The sequence below is a fragment of the Xiphophorus couchianus genome, chromosome 12 (genome assembly GCF_001444195.1).
Source record: "Xiphophorus couchianus chromosome 12, X_couchianus-1.0, whole genome shotgun sequence".
Taxonomy (NCBI): Eukaryota; Metazoa; Chordata; class Actinopteri; order Cyprinodontiformes; family Poeciliidae; genus Xiphophorus; species Xiphophorus couchianus.
The window spans coordinates 16,864,799-16,884,927 of NC_040239.1; the positions used below are offsets into that span (position 1 = coordinate 16,864,799).

Here is a 20,129-nt window from a genome sequence, read left to right on the forward strand (position 1 = left end):
AGCAGCTCCCAGAGTCGAGACTGAAAGGCTTCAGTTGGCCTGATTTAGGAAAGGCTTGACTAAAACCTCCAGTTTTTTTATGTGCTCAATCTACAAGCTTACTTTTTTTTTTTAAACTAAATACTCACAACTGTTTAGGACCAATGGATCTGGTATGTTCAAGCGCAGTTTTCAATAACTATTCAAAAACTAACACTTATATATTTGGCCTTATTTCTCCATTTTCCACACGTTAACACTTGGCCCAAATATTAAGCTGTCTGTTATTAACTTAAGTCAACTAAAGTCTACAAGCAACAAAGCTGTTACCATGCTTTTAGGAAGCAAGCCTAGTAGTGAAGACTAAAAACTCACCATGGAGAAGAAGTGACTTTTAAAGTGTCGTTGTTGCCACCTGGTCAGATTTATTAGGAAACTGCTGATTTCCTAATATCAGCAGTTTTTTTAATATCAGATTTCCACACGCAACCATTTCTTGAGTTTACAGAAGAAAAGTCACGAAATAGAGAGAGTTTCTAGTGAGTGGCTGCTGTGTGGATAAACTACCTATTAATGTCACAGGAGAATCGTCAGATTGGTTTCAGATGATAACAAGACCACAACAGGCGAGGTCCTGTCAGCTAAAAAAACAGGAAAGCAAGGCTGTGATTCACATAGGGTTAATAAAACTGGACAAGCACACTAGAAAAACTTTTAAACATTTAAGGAAAATACAAGAATATCCTCAAAATAGAAATTTATTAAGTCTATTAACAGAAAAGCTCATCAAAAGAGATACAAGATGGAGTGTCTATCAATTAGGGAAAAAAATGGTCAAATCAACCCTATATGACTGAAAAGACCATATTCATTCCATAAACAAACAATTTAACTAAGCTTCAAAGTGAGCAAGTTTTCCTCATAACCTGTGAATTACTGGTTTCATGAGCTTAGACATTCGGCTTGTCGGGTAAAAAATAAAAACAAAACAAAAACAAACGTAAAAGAAACACGAAAAAAGGGACAGAACAAAGGAAAACAAGCATGGAATCTCTGGTGACTGGGTGTGAAACATAAGGTAAGACTCAAATAACTATTGTTTTGTCTGACGCAAAGTTTAAACGCTTTTGGTAAAAAGTCTACATGAAATATGTAGTTTTTACCCAACTGAAAATAACACCAACAGTAGAAAACGCAGACATTCCTTCACCCAGAAGTGACGACATTAAAGCCTGGTTACGTTTTAAAAGAAAAATCAAAATTCAGAAAAAAGCTTGGTCTACATCGACAAACAATTCAACCTGGCTAACGTGGTGAATACTGATGCAGGATTTCTGAATCAACAAAGCTGAAGTCAACAGATTAATAGTTTTCCATTAATGGAAAATTAGGCTGGCATCGTTACTGACTGGGGTAAAAAAAAAAAAAAAAAAAGACAACAGAATGCACACACAAAAGCCCACCCCCATTCATCTTCGGTTCTCTTTTTAAAAATACAGACAAAATATAATTCTGCAAATGCACAGACATATTTCAGCTCACCCACAGAAACCTTTAAACCCTCCCACTGTTGCAGTTTTATAAATGAATGACTGAGGTGGCATGTAGTTGCACCTGCGAAAAGCTGTCCACAAAATTTTAATGAATTCAGTTTGGAAATCCCAATTAGACGAAGCAAATTTGAATGGTAAAGATGCCACCATCTTCTAAAAGGAGTAAAAAGTTTGGGGAGGAACGAAAGCCCCTCCATTCTGTCGACCTCCACTTGTCAAAGGACACAAGTCTCATGAGGGGGTCTTTCATTAGGGTGGAGTTTATTTCATATCTAAAATGCCACACATATAGAATGGTTAAAATTTTTCTTACCAATTGGCATGATAAACTGAATGAGACGTTTTAGGATAACAAGGATCAAATTGGAATGGAATTGTCCATATGAATAAATAAAATGGACCTGTCTTGTTAAGTGCTTTGGGAAACTAGACTGAATAAGGACAAACTGTGTGCCTTCAATGAGAGTAAAACAGCGGGTCCCATCATCAAGACAAATTGATTTAGAATGTAAAAGAAAAGCTGCCAGAAGGCCTCATGAAACAAATCCAACTTGATAGTGGCCATTGTTGTTTGAAGATTTGTCTGGGTTGGGTTCATAGTGGCAGTCTGTTCTGATGAGAACCCTGCTGGCAGTTTCAGCATTAGTGAATATACAAGTGATACTCCATGCTCCCAGTAGTCTGACAAGCAGAGGTGCCAAGTAGAGGTATGCAAAAATATTTGTCAAATTTTGTTGCAGTTTTGACATACTGCATGTATGCCACTGTTATTCACTTCCGGGAAAAAAGCCACACAATTCACCCAGAGGCTAAGGTCGACCCATTTAACCAATTGAACAAGTTGGATCTTCTAACTTGGTGGATTAAAACCAGATCAGATTAGCAGAGGCTTAGAGAAAACAACAGAAGTTAGGAAAATTTGCTAAAAATAATGATACACAGCAAAAAAAAAAAATCCGGGGAAACAAAACAGAAATTATGTGCAAGTGAAAAAGCTAAATGTTATTTAGTTCTTATTAATAAGCTCCCAAAAAACAGCTGCAAAACATTGGTTTATCACATTGTAGGGTTTTTGTTTCAAACCAAAATTTTGTCATTTTGCAGTTTTATGCAGCATTTCTTCATTTAATCACCTCAAATTTAGCAAGTGACACCTTGCTAAATTTGCGCCGATCACAGCGCAAAACACTCTTTCTTGCATAAAACTTTGTTAATCTACACACTTTGTTCACCAGTGTTTGGTTTTTGTTTTTCAAAATACAGTTGAGAGGCCAGTGTGGTCATTTCTTCATGTAAATTGTAAAAACAGGAAAAAATAAATATGAAGAGCACTTTTTGACATCTCTTGGTGATATCTTTTTGAGGTGCTGGCTTCTTGCCACAGAATGTCTTGGTTTTGTTAGTCCCTTCACAGTAATCCATCATGTTCAAAGCTGGAAGGCAGCAGAGAGAAGGAAAAAGGGCAGAACTTGACTCCAGTCCCGCTGTAGAATTTATTCTGAAATTCAACCCTACAGAGGAAGCAAACAGCTGTCAGAGATATAAAAACACTGAGATAATTCAAAGAACTGTGATCTTTGGCATCAGTAACGTGCATACCAGTGCAGCCGGAGGGCATGCAGGAACGCAGACAGGCCCTCCATGATGAGAAGGATGGACACAGTGAGAACAGCAAACAGACCAAACACAGGAACCAGGAATACAACCCCAAGAGCAGTGTCCATTCGAAGTCCTACTCTCATCACCATGGCCCAAAGCACCTCTGACAGCTCTGACAGAGAAAAAAGTGTGGAGGGATAAAATTAAATTAGTGTACTGTTATTCTGAGGAAATGAAAAAGACATTAAGTAAGAGAGCATTGATCTGAACTCCTCTGTGCTCATTTCACTGCTACAGTTTTCGATAATAAACAGCACAGCTTCATTCTTTAGGAAATTGAGGTTTGCTACTTCACCAAACCTGCACATGGCCCTGAGTGAGCATTGCATACACTCATTTGATGTAAATGATGTAAAACATCACCCCTCCCCATCAAACCAATAGAAATCTCTTTGCATAGGTTTCCATACCGTCGTAAAAACCCAGCTTCACTGACACTGTTATGTTTTGCACAAAGATAAAAAGTTGTGCAGTTTTTTCATAACCATATTACTGTCAGGTCTGCCCAGCTTCCATGTACTTGCTCAAAAATCCCAGAGCATGATGCTGCCACCATGTTTCATCGTAGGGATGGCATGTTCAATGATAAGTTTCCACCCCACATAGAACTGTACTGACAGTAAACCATCGTACTTACGGGCATGTGCCAGGCTGAGAGCCCAGAGTCTCAGATAGGAAGCTGTGTTGGAGACACAACCCAGACAATACTCTATGGTGTGGATGGCCTGATGGAGGAACTCATCTGCAAAGTTAAACTGCAACAACAACAAAAAGAGAGCTCAATTTTAAAACAAATTGGAAAATAATGATTTTTAAGCATTGCTAAATATCAAGTTTCACCTCCTTAGAGAGGTGCTCTCCACTACTGGAGGGATCGCTGTGACTGTTGCCCTCCTCCATGTCTTCAGACCTCAGAAGGCAGAGTTCTTCATCACTATTTCGCCGCACACGCTCATATCCCTGACGGTACAAAAACAAATTTTGTGCATTTGTAGATTTAAAATTACATAAAAGCAGCGGCTGACTAGTTCTAATCCAATATAAATATGATGCATGTTCCAAGTTGAGAGAGAAGCTAAGACATGGCATAAGGCAGCTGAAACCTTCTTTGAAAGTATAATCTTAATAGAAGAACCCTGCTAGTTATAACTACTATTATCTGATATATTTTGATTTTTACAAACTGAAGTATGGCTGCAGCTTTATTTTTTCTGTGCTTTCAAGTTTAAGTACAGATTAAGGTTTAAGACACACATTGATGAGCTAACATGTCTTCAGCGCTCACCCTGTACATTCCTAGGCGGTTTTGGCCTCTGTTCTGAAGCCAGCGGAGGTAGACTGGTTTCCCCAGCAGTAAAACAGGCACTGAAAGAACAGCAATGACCACCAGGAATATCTGCAGGCCAGTCTGGAAGAAGATACACAACTCTCACTCATTCTTGATGCTTTATTACCAGTGCAACTTATTCCACTGGACTGGAGCAGCTTTAGGAACAATGCATGAAGAAGATTCTAACCTGTCCTGGGTAGAGGGGCTCCATTGCTTTCCCCTGCTCGGGGGGCTGCTTTGCATCCCCCTGCATGAGGAACATGTTAATGAAGTGGATGAGAATACTAGGGGCCAGTTTGGAGTCCTTTGCGGTGAAGGCCAGCCATTTGTAGAATATCATGAACACCAGGTAGCCAAACAGACACAACAGGAACAGGAGTTCAGGCAAAAATACCAAGTAGAGGTTGTACCTCTTCCTAAAGTACCTGTTTTTATTTGGGGGAAAAAAAGAAGGAAAGCCGATTAAAACACAACAATTGGTTATAAGGAACTTTTCTGAGTTTAAAATAATGATATAAAACCTGCAAGAAATGACTTACCGGTGATTGTAAGTGCTGAGGATGACCCCGAAGCTCATGTGTATGATGCCCAGTATCACTGACATTTTCATCTTATACGAATTGAGGAATGTGAGGCGATTGGATGCCAAGTTCCAGATCTTAACAAAACAATTAAATAAATAATTGGAATTAATTTCAATTACATTTTTCCTAATACCACAAAGAACAGATTGTTGTGGACATTTTTGCAAAAATATATGTAAAAATATGTTCAGAAACAGTCATCGTTTTCCTGTTGATCTATGTGATCAATAGGTATCGATCACAAAACAAGTCTTTGGTTGTAACATGATTCAATGTGAAAACATTCAGGGTGAATTAATAGTTTTTGACTGCATTATTACATTTAGATTACATGAAATGCAGTCTTAATTTTAAAGAATAAAGACTATGTCAAGGAATAAAAACTATTCCTTGCACACATTTTTTTCCTTTTAGGTTTATATATTTGGTTTGAAAGCAGCACTCCAGAAAGCAAACAAACATTCATCATACAGCAAACTGTTACAACAATAACCCAAAGTATAACAGTTTTTTAAAATTGTGTATTTTTTTATCTGTTATATTTCTAAAATAGTCCATCTGATAAAGTTTTTTTTTTTTACATTAGCCACAGTAACACCTTTATACATAAGATAATTAAATAGCTAACTTACTGGGTCAATTCCAAAAGGGTATGGTCCTTTAAAAACTCCAGTAACATCTGGATCCAGAGTCAGAAAATTATTCCCTTTGAGGACCTCCGTCCTATAAGACAGATAAATAAATCATAAGTGTGTTTCTCTATCAAATCCACAAAGATCCACCGTGAGATCCTGGCTGTTAAATACTCACGTCCAGACTTTGGCTGTAAACATTGCAGTAACGTTCCACCCAGAGCCAAAGATATTCAGCGACTTTGAGAAACAGTCATTGTAAATCAGGCCGGTGTAGATGGAGAACAGGCCCATCATCAGAATGATGTAACGCCCCTCAAAGAACGTGTTCCAGATCTGCAGTTTACAGTCACATGTCAGACATGCCACAATGAGAAGGCGTTAATATGAACTTTGCTCACCTCATTTCTGGTGTTTTTCAGCTTGCGGTTGTTCTCGTACCGCACCATCCACAAGGCGAACAGAGACATAATGATTCCATGACCCAGGTCCCCAAACATCACAGCAAATAAGAAGGGGAAGGTTATGATTGTAAAGGGAGCTGAAAGTAAAAAACAAATGGTAGAAATAATTGAAAGTCTTTTAAGTACCTTTTAATTACCTTTAAAAACCTTTTATAAAATGTTGTGTTTAGGTTTTATTAAAACACAAAAATACACACACAAAAAAAGACTCCTGACAGATTAAATCCAACTCACCTGGGTTTACCTCCCTGTAGGAGCCCACTCCATAGGCATCCACTATGTTTTGGAAGCCAGAGGTAAATTTGTTGGTCCTGATCAGAGTCGGGGGGGTATCAGTGGTAGGGATACGATTGACAAAAGAGGGAACAGTCGCTCCACTTTTTCTCTGAAATATTGATGAAACAATAAAGTGTCACTAGATTCTGGAAAGAAAAATTAGGATGACTTTCACTCTAAAATTATGTTAATTAATATCCTTCATTATTCAGTCAGCTGTAGCAAATGGTGGATAAAACACCGTAGAAGGACTATTCTGTTTAAGATTCTTTAATGGGTAATACTGACTGTTCCCTAAAAACAGAATGATTGATGACTTCCTACTCACCAAAATATAAAGGATCAAACAGCTGTTTTAATAAGAAAAGGCAGGTTTATAGGAAAAACTCCTACTTTGGAAGAAGAGTCAAAGCTTTTTCTCACCGAGCCGTCTTCCAAGGCTCTCCGCAGTTTAGGAATGTCGTTAACAGGACACCACACCTCAGCAATCAGGCACTTATTAGTCACATCGAAACTGCAGAGGTTCAGAATGTAGTAGATGGCCTTCATTTTCTTGACCTGGACAACCCAGGTGTAGACAGATTCAGAAGCCTTGATCAGGACCTGTCTCAGGTAGTCTTCTGTTCTGTGAAGTACCTTGAACAGAGAAAAGATGTGGATTCCTGATGAATTTGTACAAAGTGTGGCATTTGACCATTCCTGTGGTCATAGTGAAATCCACTGCGAGGTGGTTAAAAAGTAACATCTAAGACTGAATATGTTGCAAGAAAAACAAAACAAAAAAGAGAAAAAAAAACTAGATAAATCTGAAGGGTTCGGCTCTTTAAATAATCAGGGGATTATTTTGCTGTTTAGTTTTACAGCTGGTAGAAACCTTCATAATAAGACAGAAGACATACTGTGTGTAGATCTTGAATGCGAGTCCTCAGGCCTTCCACAACATCGTTCCTCTCATCGTTGTTACTGGGATATGGGTACAAGTGACAGTGGTAGCTGCAATTTGAGAAAAGTTTATTACCAAGAAGAACTACAAACAGGAAATAAAAACATAAGGTAGCAAATGTGAGGCAGCTTTATGCGTGCTATAATTACCAATCGCAGATCTTCTTTACTTTCTGGCCAATTTGGTCCCCCCAGTAAGAGATGAGAAACACTACACTTTTAGTGGGCTCACCCTGCAGCAAGAAAATAAGAAGGTGTAGTGACGAAAGACATGAAGGTCTTTGACAGGAGTCTTGAACAGTAAATCCCATTTACCTCTTTCCGTAAAACATGCCTATCTTTATTGGCTCCAATTAAGAGAATCTAATAACTCTGTCTGTAAAAATTTGTCTGACTTTCTAGTAGTGAAAGCTCATCTGTTACAGAATTAATGATTAGTCACAGTCCTGGATGCTTGCCGTCTGGTCAAGTGGTGAAAAAGGATAATCTGATTACAGCTGTCTGTGGACATAATCACAAGAGTCGCTGCTGGCAGCCACCAGGAGGGCACTTTAAACAACTTTTTTATTTGAATTATAAATTTGCTTTTTCCACATTTTTTTCCATATATTACATTTTGGCAACATTGTTTCTAAATTTATTTTATCCATAAATTCTAAAAGTGTGGCATGTACGTCTCAGTAAACTTTACGCATTTACATTTAAATGATATTGCATTGCAGAACGTTGCAAGATAACTGAAGCCTAATAGAGAGAGCGTGCCTAAATGGAAACATTCAGGTCTTGCTGTGCACAGACTGCCAATTAAATTTGGGTGTGAACTTTGACAGGGTCAAAGCATTCCAGTGCAGCTCTGGTTATATGTTCATGATTGTTGTCCGGCTAGAATGTAAACTTCTGCTCTTGGTTTAAGTCTCTTGCGTGTTCTAACAGATTTGCTTCCAGTATCGTTTCGCAATTGGCTTCATCCATTAACCCAGCTTTCAAATCCTTTAGCGTCCTCTACGAAGGATGTTGCCACCACAATGTGTCATTGCGAGGGTGTTGGGTTCAGGGTGATGCCCTGAAGAGCTTGTTTCTGCTTGTTTCCGTTCCTCTCATCCTATTACACATATCCTGCTCTTATTATTTCAGACTGTTTTATTATCTTTCCAGTGTAGTGTCATGAAGAAGAAATGTAACATGACAGGAAATGGTATTAAACTTCATGGTCTCTGTGAGACGTAAGGAACCTACTGTGTCGGGATCTTCCAGGTACTCTTCAACCTCCGCATAACTCAGGATGGTGTAACCTTTGCAAACTCTCCAAAGCATTCGCTCAAAGGCTTCGATCTTTGCTCTTTGAATCAGCCCTGAAATGAAACTGGAACAAAAGCATTAAAACATGCATTATCAGTCTACAAGATGTATGACCACAATATTATTTAAATCTAAACTATTGCCTAGTTAAAGAAAATGTCATTTGAAATTTTCTGATATAGAAATTTAAAAAGAAAGCAAAAGATGGTGAATCAGAGATGAAGCTTTCAGCAAGACGAGTTAATGATTATCTCCTCTCCTTTTAATTATGAACTATTCTGTACATTTTTAGTAAATAATTAAATTTTAAGGTGTCTTTTGAACTTGCTGTGTGTGGTTGGGTGATATTTCCTGTGTTGAAAAAGTGGGGAGAGAAGATTTAGAAATACCTCAGATCAATATCAGTAAAAACAAAAATTGAGCCTGACATGTGTTAAGACTAATATCCTGTGCTAGTTTTCCTCCACGCATTTAGAACTTCTGTCAATAGCACCTTCTTTTGAGCATTTGCTGTTTCCCCTATATTGTAAACGAGATTTCTTATGGTTTTCTTTAAAAATGACTTTCGTCTTCCTCTCTTTTATAAACAGCCAGATTCCTCGAGTGCACAACTAATATTTGAACACTCTATGACCGCTGCCGCTCCTCTATAGTATCTAAAGGTGTCTTGACTCCTCCTCTGATTAATGTTGTTTGTATCTTTTTCCTTGCACTTTACAGTTACACAACATTATGTATAAGTCTATTACATGACCTTGTGATGACAAAATGTGAAAGAGTTCCAACTGTATGAATGAATGAACAGTATTTTAATGAATAAAACCTAAGAATTTAATTATGATTTAACATACCCACAGTTTAAAAACTTTAAGGGATAAAAAACATTAAGAACAACACTTAAACAAATTCGATCTTCTGTAACATTAGTAAAATCACTGCAGCACATACCCCAGTTTGGCTCCTAGCCTCTGCATACTGCTGTAGTCCATCCGTGTATCTTTTTCTAGAAATGGAAACTCCTCATACTGGACTTGCAGTGGTTCTCGCTATTGGAAAGACAAGATGTGCCCGAGTTAAGGAAAGAAAACATTCAACACCAAATTTAAGTCGTGTGAAACTAAGCCAAGAGTATGACTTTATCTGAATTATGTCTACCTCAGCACTTCTCTGTACAAAGTTGCGTGTGATGCGAAGCATGTGTGTGTACTCTGTGAGCTCCAGCAGATTCTTCTGCAGCTTTTCCTTGTTTCTGGTTACTTCACCTAGTTCAACCTCAAGTCTCTGAAGCTGCTCCTGTAATTAAATGTATAAAGATGTGCAACAAGCAGAAGAATGCAGCACTAATGGACACAATAAAAGGAATCATTACCATTATAGTCATTATATGCTTGGGTGAAGGAGACACGGGGTTCATATCACTTTCTGGCAGTGAAATGTCTGCTTTTTTGATTTCCCTCAAAAGGTAACCTGTTGAAAACAACAAGCAATATTCTTTAAAGACATGCTTTCCCAGCTTCGACATACAGCGGATATCCTTTAAATAACACAGAACAGCGTGAAATCCAAGACTGACAGTGTGTTATTTTCTTCTTAATCTAATAATTCAGCATTTGGCTAACTAAAGACAGCAGTGCATTCAGCTGAATCTACAACCACCTGATGTTTCTCATGACCACAGGGTCACTTAGGTCATCAGAGAGGAGATCCACTGAGGCGTCACATATTTGTCCTACATTTATCTTGCTACTGTGAGAAAAAATCCTTCCATTTATAAAGATTTTGTTGTGGTTTTGACTAGCATGACTTAGTTAGACTAGCACAAAAAGCAGTGTCTCTGTGTTTACCCTACAGAATTTAGACACATACCTTAAAGTCTGGGATTCTAAAAATCATATCTAAAGCAAGCATTTTCAATTATAAAATGGCACAAAAGAGTAACATGTTCATGCTTGATATTTTCTGCAATATCACCAAGGCGTAACAGAACACCTGATGTCCTGTTACAGACGGCTGCTTTATACCTCCCAGAAAAAGTTTGGCATGAAACATCCAACAAAGCTAAAATATGAAATGACAGCACCTGTCAAAATCTGGTCATTTGTTGCAGCAACATGAATGAACAGACCACATGTCTCCTTAGAAAACGCCGTTTCCTTTTACATATTTTCTATAAGAGCTTTTGGAGGAAGAAACAGTGGTTAATTTTTAATAGCTAACTTCAAATCTCCCTCTGCTGTAAGAACATCCACGCTGAACATTGTTTTGCTTATTAAGAGCTGGTGGTGCATCGTTACAATTTGTTCACTGATTAGAAATGTTATAGTTTTCAACTGGACTGCACAAAAATTTTGGTGACAATCACTAAAACATTGATTCTCAGTGTAACTCTACCTCACCAAAGCAGCATTTTGAAACGTTTGACTCGTTTCATTTACGAGTCAAACGTAAATGAAACTTCATTTCATTTTGCGTGGGCAAGTTCTATCATAACTCGATAACACTAGATGAACGTAGACAGTTGATATGAGCTAGAAAGCCCTACTACTGAATGCAACAAATTGAAAAAAATATATATATATATATTTTAATCTTACCAAGGATCCTCTCCATCTCTTCACATTTTTTGATCTCGTTTACATGTTTTCGCTGGAATGAGTTCACATTAGGATTGAGCTGGAACAGATGTGAGAAAGTCCATTAGTCATGCACAGGATCAAGAACATGGCAGTTAAAGACACTGATATCTTCAGAAGAGACATAAACACACAGTTAACAAGTAAATGCATTGGCTTATTAACAACAGGATTAGAAACTGTCCTGCTTTGCACCCAAAACATGACGGTGGAAAACACACCCACAACAGGCTAAGAGTAAAAGCAAAAACACAAGACAAGCAGAATCAATAACTAATTTGTTGTTTTTATCCATTTATTATAACTGTTTTTATCAGGTATACCAAACAGAGATGCACTGATCAGGATTTCCCTGGTCAGTACTAATTTTAGGTCTTCTTTTTTCTGAGATCTGAGTTGCTGTATGTAACTTTGACGAATACCTTTTTTTTTTTTTAAATCTACAGAGTACAAGAAAAATGAAAACTTATCCCAAGGCAGGCTTAAAATCAACGGTTATGGGATTTTTAATAAACTTTTTAAAAAGTGGGTCAAAATAAATGCGTTTGTCTCAAGTGGTTATAAAAAGAATAGGTTTTCAGTCTTAATACGTTGAATAAATGTAGAGGGAAAATTGTATTTTCCAGTATTTGACCCACCAATTCTTAGTGGGTCTGATCAAGAGTAAACTGGATAATCGCTAACGTTTATTATTAGTAATAATTTAGTTAGCTTAATTTCTCATTGGATGTCAAGACTCCAAACATTTCGTTTCATGACCCAAACTTTGGAAACTACCTATTTAGAATAAGCACAACATTCATGGTTCAACCTATTTCGCTGAGAGTACACAGATAGTATTCTTTTTTTGTGGCTTGTTTGGCAAATTATATTTAAAGTTCCCTCGTGGATGATGCATCTGAAAGAAACCAGTACTATGTATTTTCAGAGAGCAGAATAGTGTCAAAACTGTGAACTAACTGTATGCAGTTCCAAGAATCGAGTCAAACATACATGGAACTTCGTTTCATTTTGCGTGGGCAAGTTCTATCATAACTCGATAGTTTCAAAGTGACTTCTTATTGTGACTTGGCAACCAAACACAAATAATCACACTACAAAAATAAAACTTACGTCTCTGAACTCCACCAGTCCTAGTTCTCCCAGTTCACTGATGCAGTCGTAAGCTGACCCGGACTGCAGAAACAGCTGGGCCAGACACATTTCCTCGCCTCGGAGCAGAGAGCTCATCCTGACAGCGTATATTTCCCTGTTTCAATAAGCAAGCTGGCCAGAGCCGGAGCGGTTTCTTGTAGGGTAAAAGCCAACACTCGTCTCTCACGTCCTTCCTTGTTCTTCCATGACTCGGCTCAGCAGATAAAATGATATTTCACTTACATAACTCTGAGTTTACACGCTACAAACAGGAGCTGCTCCTGCTGTTAGCCAGCTAACGGGTTAGCTGGTTGAGCCGTCTCCGCGATTATTGGTTAAGCGTTGGTTTTCTTTATTGTCTTTTTGATATATATATATATATATATATGTGTTTATTAAGCTCACCATAGAGTTTTGTAGTAAGTCATCTCACAGTTTATAAAGTTTTAGGCGTGAGTTTGTCATCTTCGTAACTCTCCACGTCACTTTACTTCTCACTGATGACTACGACGAACTTCTACCAGAGCGAATCAACCAATGACACAACGCGTCTCAGGAGTCTGCGCACTGCGAGCTATTTCATTTTAAGCCCTCTGCTCTGTCTGCAGGCTAATACAAACAACCACAGCCATATAGGGCTCATGAAAGCAAACAGTGAAGTCTAAACAGCCTCCTTGGGGACCCCACCTCCACGAAAGGCCATTTCTACTTTTGCTTTAACGCAACAAATTGCATAGTTTATGATTATATAGATATAGGTTATTATAATAACACATACTTTATTTCTCAGTTGCATTTCATATCCTCGTTGAGCATGAAAATGACACATAATGAATTTACAAATATTTATTTTGTGAAATAATTTCAGATAAAGAGGTATTATAAGATCACGTTTTATTTTGAACGAAACTGTTATTTATGTTAAGATGTGGAACATCTACCCTCTTGCTGGGGTCGAAGTGTCCATGTCTTTAAAGATCTTTATGTATCATATTGTCTATCAGTCTGAGAGGTTGGTGTTTATTTTTAGCATTATATTTAAGCACCCAAAACTTACAAAGTACGCCTGTTTTTTTCAGTTGTTGCACAGAACAGTTCAGAGGGAGCTACCCACAAAGAGGCCACAGCTATTTGAGGTAAGGAAGTAATGTAATGCTGAAAACTACACACTAGCACCCCAGTTAAAATATATCTATTAATTTTGACCTTCTTAACATAGCTTCTAAAGTGTGAACGTTTGTTTTTTTTAGTATTCATACAACGTTTCTCACATACATGGGGCCTTAAACAGCAGCAACTTTTGCTGAGGTTCGGTTTGGCTATGAACAAAATCTTAAGACTTATCTTTTTGGTTTTCCTGTTTTACTTATTAAGAATATTATCTCCCTGTTTTAACCTTATTTCATGTTTATTGTTTCTGTAGTTTAATTTACATTTTTAGTTTAATTTTGAATCAATCAAACTCAATATCCATAAGGTTTATTTAGTATAATTGCTGTGCTGTGATTAATTAACTATAATAATGGTCTGGACATAATCTTAGTTTCAACACTCGCATTGGCATTTCAGGATCTATGGTCAGAATTTGAGTGAGAACAGGACTGGATCAAATGTATCTCTCCAGGACACACAGATTTAAGCATGGCAAAAAACAATCTCCAAAGGTCACTGTAAGAGAACTAGAGCAAAACTATAAATGATGCATTTGTTCTAAAGTTTTATACATATCTTTGCCAGAGGTGTAGCGATATCTGTAAATTGGTTGTCAAGATGGATCAAGTCAATTTATCAAACAAAAACAAAAAATCTTAAGCTCTCTGGCTCAATTACCACCACTCCACAGCAAGTTTAAAAGACTGAGTCACTTTCTTTGCACAAATATTTGAGCATTTTAAAGCCTTGTGGATTTTATGGTATTACTCATCAACCACACCATAAAGTCAGTGTTTAGAAATAAACCAACTTCAATGAAGGATTAACACCTCAGTGGTTTTAAGAAGAGGAGAGTATTAATATTGTGCCCTTTTGTTTACTTTTCTCTTGAATCATTTCAAACAAGAACTTTAATCAAGAACCTGAGTCTCAAGGGGTGTTTTGATGAAAGCTATTAGGAAATACAAATCCAGTCTTGTCAGTGAACAGAAAAAAGATTCTAATAACAAAATATGAGCTATAAATTAGTTGAGTTCAAGATAAAAAAAAAATTCTGATCCACAAAAACCAGTGAATCAGAACTGGGCATACTGATCCATTACAAACGCTATGGCAAGAACGGGCCAGATCAGAAATGCAGGACAGCACAAGAAGGTTATGCATTTTTGAAAAGGAAGTATCATTACTATGCTTTGAAAACATATTTTAAAAAATATCTTTATTACAAAAATATGCAAATACACTTTAAGTGCATAAATAGAACATGTCCACATTTATAAAATCAATATTTATAGAAAAATACACAGCATTTCAGACTATTTAGTATTTTGCACTTTTGCTGATTTACCTGAAACTCATCCTTTAAATTTTCTAAATATCGGAGTCAAACATTGCGCCAGGCCTGTCTTATTTGTCTCCATGGAGTTCCAAGAATTGCTGCAGTAACAAACATGAAAACTAAAACCATCCCTTTGGCCAACGACAAGAAATAAGGTTCACCTGTGACAAAGAAAGGTAAAACATGTTATTGTAGCACTGTCATAATTTTATCCACTCTGCGATCTGCTCTTTTGGTGGAATACTAATTGGTAAAAACACTACACAGTAAAAAGATCACACTGTGCTTTTTACATTCATTTACAGTCAAAATTATTTTCTGTACTAGTGATGATATTATCATCTTGATCAAATTTGAACCTCATCTTATAGTAATTTACTCCAGTAATTGCATTATAACAGAATTATTAGGCAACGCTTTTGAGTAACAAATGATTTACAGTAGGAAGGTGAACATCCACACCATCTCTTACCAGGACAGACTACATTCCTACCTGTATAATGTCTGGTGAAGGGAAAGGCGAGCTCAGGCCAACACACATCATTCCTGTCACAGTCATACTCTGTGAAGTTGATCTGAAACCTAGAATAAAGAATACACCCTGTCAACAAATTGATTATGTATCTAAACAAACAACCTTTTTAAATGTGTACGCGCCTGGTTTTGGCTGGTCCTGTATCGATGTCAAAAAAGGTGACTGAAGAGATGATTGGGAACAACTGTCTTTTTTCTGGGTCCTCACATACAGAGATGCTACCTCCCCTACAATCCAGAGCCCAAGTAGACATGCCATAACTCCAAACACAAAAAGAATTTGGTTATAAATACTTGTTACGTTAAGAATATACCACACAAAGATTTGCAAAGACTAAAAGCAAGCTTTGCTGTAGCTAATTATCTAATACCTGATTTCTAAAGCTTGGATTTCTCTTTGGGGTATTCCATCTACCATGCTGGTGGTGAGGCTCCAAACACTGATGTGTTGATGAAATGGAATATCGCTGCACACACCTGAATTGTTGTTCATCACTGAGCTTGAGTTTGGTGTCATAACTGCATTAGATTTGTGTAATAAATCATTTGTTAGAACATCTATCTGGCACAAAACAACAAGGCAAATGTAGGTGAAAGCAAAATAACTTGAGTTGATTTAGAAAAAGAATTTGCTTCTCTGTTAACCTACTTACAGCTTATGTTTAGCCAGTCTGTCATAGTTGTAAGATCTGGGTTACCACGCTGTGCTACATATGCCGCTGTGGTCAGAGAACTCTGCAGAGCAGCAACAGTCTCTCTAAAACATGAAAAAACATGACATCAGTTGCTGTAATACATATGTATTTCAAAGAGCTCCTTGGAAAAGTATTCCTACCCTTTGAAGGTTTTAACATTTCTGTCACATTCTTGTAATGTTAATAAATGATAGTTTGTGCTCATTAAGTGACAAAATGAGGGGGAGTTCAAGTGGTATGCATACTTTTACAAGGCACTGTAGTTACATATCAACTAAAGGTAAATGATCATGGTGAGCAGCCAACCTCAGGAGATCACACTGAGTCATATTTTGCTTCCCGATAGGCAGCAAGCAACCTGAAGTTGAATTCTCCCCAAACACAACTGGCTTCATGCTGTCAGTGGAACAGAGACCATCACCCACTATCAACCAGATCAGAAAACAGGGAGGATAAAGTATAAGGTTTGAAATGTGTTACTTAGTGTTAATAAACATTCATCAACACCATTACTACAGAGATTTTACCTGGTTTCCAAACATTGATCGGTGTCCTCTGTATTAACTCTGTGTTATTGACCAGAATGCCAGCAATAACAGGTCGTCCCACTTGATAACCTGCCATGTGAAATTGGTATAATCCTCCGTGAGAGTAGCAACTTCAACAACTGAAAAAAAAAAATATATATATTTTCTCTCACCTGGATTTCCTGAGTTGGGCTCGGCCATAGAGTCTCCATTTAGAAACACAACAGAATATCTTGTAGTCACTGTTTAGAGGACAGGACAGCAGAATATGTCAGCCCTACACAACAAGACTTTAACTTTGAAAAAAATAAAGAGTTTCACAAGACTTACAAATTCCATTCGAGATAACTCTCCCAACAGTGCGAGTCAGTGAGATATTGGTGATGGCATTTTCTTTCCAGTAGAATTTGTAATCTAGCGCTAAGGTCATTTTCTCACACCTCAGCCTCTCACCTAGAGATAAATATAAACCCATTTTAAGTTAGATGTTAGACAGAGCCAGTATATTTGTTTCAGTGATTAAAGTCTACATATAAATAAAATTACCTTGACCACTTGAAAGGAACAAATCTGGGGTCTTGTCATCAGTTAAATTTACCTTCACAACACCTGGTTAAAAAAAACACACATACTTGCGCTCAAAAAGTGTCAAAGCACATCAAAACACTGCTTTAATTATGTAAGCAGGTAAGACCCACCGCCTTGCCCATTCAGCACGTCAACGCTCAAATCTTCCTGCAGCGTTTTTAAGGGAGGACCAGTTGGGCATGAGTTAAAGCGAGTTATACACTCTACTTCAAAATTTTGCAGAAAGGCCACAGGAGCACCAGAGCACCGTCCCAAGACCATCTGAAAAACAAAAACGCATATAAAATGTTATTAGTTGTAAGTCTGACAAGAACAAATAAAAGAATACAACTAAAATTGCTACAAAAAATAAAAACAAAAGGTGACACTAATACAACCAACCTGAGGTATAGCGAAGTACTTGTCATCGGATGTGACAACAGGACTTCCCTGAATATAAGGAGTAAATGGCATTGGAGCAGACCGCACAGGCTCTTGGAAGGATGGGCCAGGCCTGGGTGCACTACACCAGGAGAGTGAAAAAAATGTAGCACAAAAATTACTGAATAAAATCAAAAATACAAACCAAAAAAAAAAACACTTTAATGAAAAATATTCTCACGTTGTGTCTCCTTGATAGAAGAGACCCAGATAGGGGTTGTTTTCAGGTGGAGAAGTGACACATAAAAATTCAAACCAGTCTGGGGAATTTTCAGCAGAATGCACAGAGCACTGGAAATCTGGAGCAGGGGAGACCTGTCCCCCAAAGGGTCCTAGCAGACAGTGGGACGCAAAAATCTTTAGATCTTCGTTGGAACAGTCCTGGTAGAAAACACAAATAAGAAGATTTAAAAGAGAAAACAAACACATTTGACTAATTCTGTTTATTAAATTACTATAATAAAAACTGATACCTGGTCACAACAGCAGCGTACATCACATGCTCTGGATGTCAGGTCACATGGACAAACACCAAGAGGTTGGTACACTTGGTTTGGAAATACTGTGTTATTATCTGAAATGAACAGACGACTCTTAGAAAACAAGCTGCTTTTAAAGTTCTCATTTCACAATATGATGAGAAAGGCTTAATTCAAACTACCAGATCCTGCATGAGGAGGAAACAACCGGGCGTTTATGGTGGCTTGGATCAGCAATGACGCCTGGGGTCTGCTTCCAAGGCAGGCGGTCACCTGAAGAGTTTCCAGAACACACTGCGGTTTCGGACAGCAGTCAGGACTCGTTTCGTTCTCACCACACAAATGCAGGCTTTGATTCAGTGTCAGTTGAACACGAATTGCACTCTGGGAAGCAGAATTAATTTGACATTAGTATAAACAAGAGGTGAATTTCATAAGTTCTTTTTTGTCTATATATGCAGTGGCTGAGTACAGTTGATGGGCTTTTGTACCTTTCCCATTTGCTCAGTTGTGAGTGCCCACCGTGTTGCTTCTGTTACACATGATGGTAAACCAGTGCTTCCTGTGAAAGATAACAACTATGTTGTTACAATTCATGTTGCTTGGAGGCTTTTCTTCAGCAGTGATATCTGGTCACTGATCATGGGAAGAAGGATGGAGTTAAATTTAGAGCAATCCTAAAAGAGGAACTCCAGGAGACTCTACACCAAGACACGTGTTCACTTTACTGCAGGGAAGTGAACCTAAACTTTCAGCCAGAGTTGCAAAGGTGTGATGTAGATAAAAGTAAGTTCTTCTCTTCTATTAGAATAGACATTTAATGTCATTTTTCTTTCTCTTTAATTATGGGTTACTTTATATTGGTCAATCACAATGAATTCCAATAATAGAAAAAATACATTAACGTACATCATTGTAAAGGTAAAAGTATATATGAATATTTACAATTACAAGGCACTGCACAAAATCTGTATTTTCTTTTATGGTCGAGCTAAACTAAAAACCAAACTATTAATCAACAAGTAGTAAATGTTTTGTGGGGTGTTTTGTCTTTTTTTTTTTCCTACCTGTTGTGATGGAAACAGAAACCGTCTTCAGATTCAGTGAGATCCTTGATGTGTTTCCCAGCAGAAATGCAGAGACTTTTGGTCCGTTGGAGATAAGAAACGACGGCTGAAAAACTGTGAATGAAAAATGCTATTACTGTTTAGCTACAGTTCCAGCCATCTGTGTACGATAAAAATTTGCTTTTAGCTAGTTTCTGTACGAAACGTAGCGTACTTTCAACGCAAAACGATAACTTTGAGGCGAATTACGTAGAAAGATCTTACCCAGAGCGTTCTGAGGGCGGACAAAACTGACGAGGAATAAGACAAATGAAGTCCGGCCTGAAATAGACGCAGAAAGTACACCGATATTAGCCATTTTGCTATTATACATTAGACATTTGTAAACTCTGTAAGGTGTCCTAGCAACAAAGTGTTAACCAATCACGGCCGAGAAGCCTTCTTCTTCTGAGAAAACACAAATCTAAGCTGTGCGCAAAGTACACAACAGCGACCTCATCTGCTCAAGTCAGTGTCATGAGTCTACCGGGAAATTTCCCAAATGATTTCTAGCTTCCTAATGGATAAGAACATTTTCAAAGATTATAAAAAAATCATTCTAACATCGTACACAATGTATAAAATTAGCTTTCATCTAGCACATGAAGTAATCTGACTTAGAGCAAGGATTATGACATGACGGTGCTCTTAATCATAGTCTGTCTTAACCACCAGCTACTGAATATTTAATGGGTCAGAAAATCTAACATCTATTTACATTCTATTGAGTTAGAATATTTCCAAAGCTAATCACATTGCTTTGTGATTAGCACATTGCTTTGCATTTAGCTAAAAATGCACACA

At 37.6% G+C, this 20,129-nt stretch overlaps 2 protein-coding genes across 2 annotated transcripts; both read right to left on the bottom strand.

Moving 5' to 3' along the window:
- Positions 1–721: 721 nt before the first annotated feature.
- Positions 722–13,014, bottom strand: atp6v0a2b (ATPase H+ transporting V0 subunit a2b). Its single transcript, XM_028034336.1, has 20 exons — positions 12,465–13,014; positions 11,313–11,391; positions 10,088–10,185; positions 9,874–10,011; positions 9,667–9,764; positions 8,656–8,782; positions 7,570–7,652; positions 7,377–7,470; positions 6,901–7,113; positions 6,436–6,586; positions 6,139–6,278; positions 5,916–6,073; positions 5,738–5,828; positions 5,061–5,179; positions 4,709–4,946; positions 4,477–4,599; positions 4,032–4,151; positions 3,829–3,946; positions 3,132–3,303; positions 722–3,043 (listed from the first exon to the last, which is right to left on the bottom strand). Exons 1-20 carry the CDS (start codon positions 12,579–12,581, stop codon positions 2,941–2,943), a joined length of 2,580 nt encoding a protein of 859 aa, XP_027890137.1. The 5' UTR covers positions 12,582–13,014; the 3' UTR covers positions 722–2,940.
- Positions 13,015–14,837: 1,823 nt separating this feature from the next.
- On the bottom strand, positions 14,838–19,701 carry tctn2 (tectonic family member 2). The gene is made up of 18 exons (XM_028035087.1): positions 19,551–19,701; positions 19,287–19,400; positions 18,711–18,781; positions 18,402–18,603; positions 18,214–18,314; positions 17,922–18,121; positions 17,702–17,822; positions 17,431–17,581; positions 17,279–17,341; positions 17,063–17,185; positions 16,906–16,974; positions 16,733–16,822; positions 16,512–16,629; positions 16,164–16,267; positions 15,882–16,029; positions 15,634–15,771; positions 15,470–15,558; positions 14,838–15,137 (listed from the first exon to the last, which is right to left on the bottom strand). The coding sequence occupies exons 1-18, from the start codon at positions 19,657–19,659 to the stop codon at positions 15,022–15,024; spliced, it is 2,127 nt and encodes a 708-aa protein (XP_027890888.1). The 5' UTR covers positions 19,660–19,701; the 3' UTR covers positions 14,838–15,021.
- Positions 19,702–20,129: the final 428 nt, after the last annotated feature.

Excerpts from the sequence above, each read along its gene's own strand:
- tctn2 (XM_028035087.1), bottom strand. The coding sequence starts at position 19,659 with ATGTATAATAGCAAAATGGCTAATATCGGTGTACTTTCTGCGTCTATT. Across the intron at positions 17,582-17,701 it reads AGTACTTCGCTATACCTCAG|ATGGTCTTGGGACGGTGCTC; the intron begins GTTGGTTGTATT and ends TTTGTTTTTCAG. Across the intron at positions 16,823-16,905 it reads GCCCAACTCAGGAAATCCAG|GTTATCAAGTGGGACGACCT; the intron begins GTGAGAGAAAAT and ends TTCACATGGCAG.
- atp6v0a2b (XM_028034336.1), bottom strand. The coding sequence starts at position 12,581 with ATGAGCTCTCTGCTCCGAGGCGAGGAAATGTGTCTGGCCCAGCTGTTT. Across the intron at positions 7,114-7,376 it reads GCATTCAAGATCTACACACA|GTACTTCACAGAACAGAAGA; the intron begins GTATGTCTTCTG and ends TCTCTGTTCAAG. Across the intron at positions 5,180-5,737 it reads ACCCTTTTGGAATTGACCCA|ATCTGGAACTTGGCATCCAA; the intron begins GTAAGTTAGCTA and ends TGTTTTGTTAAG.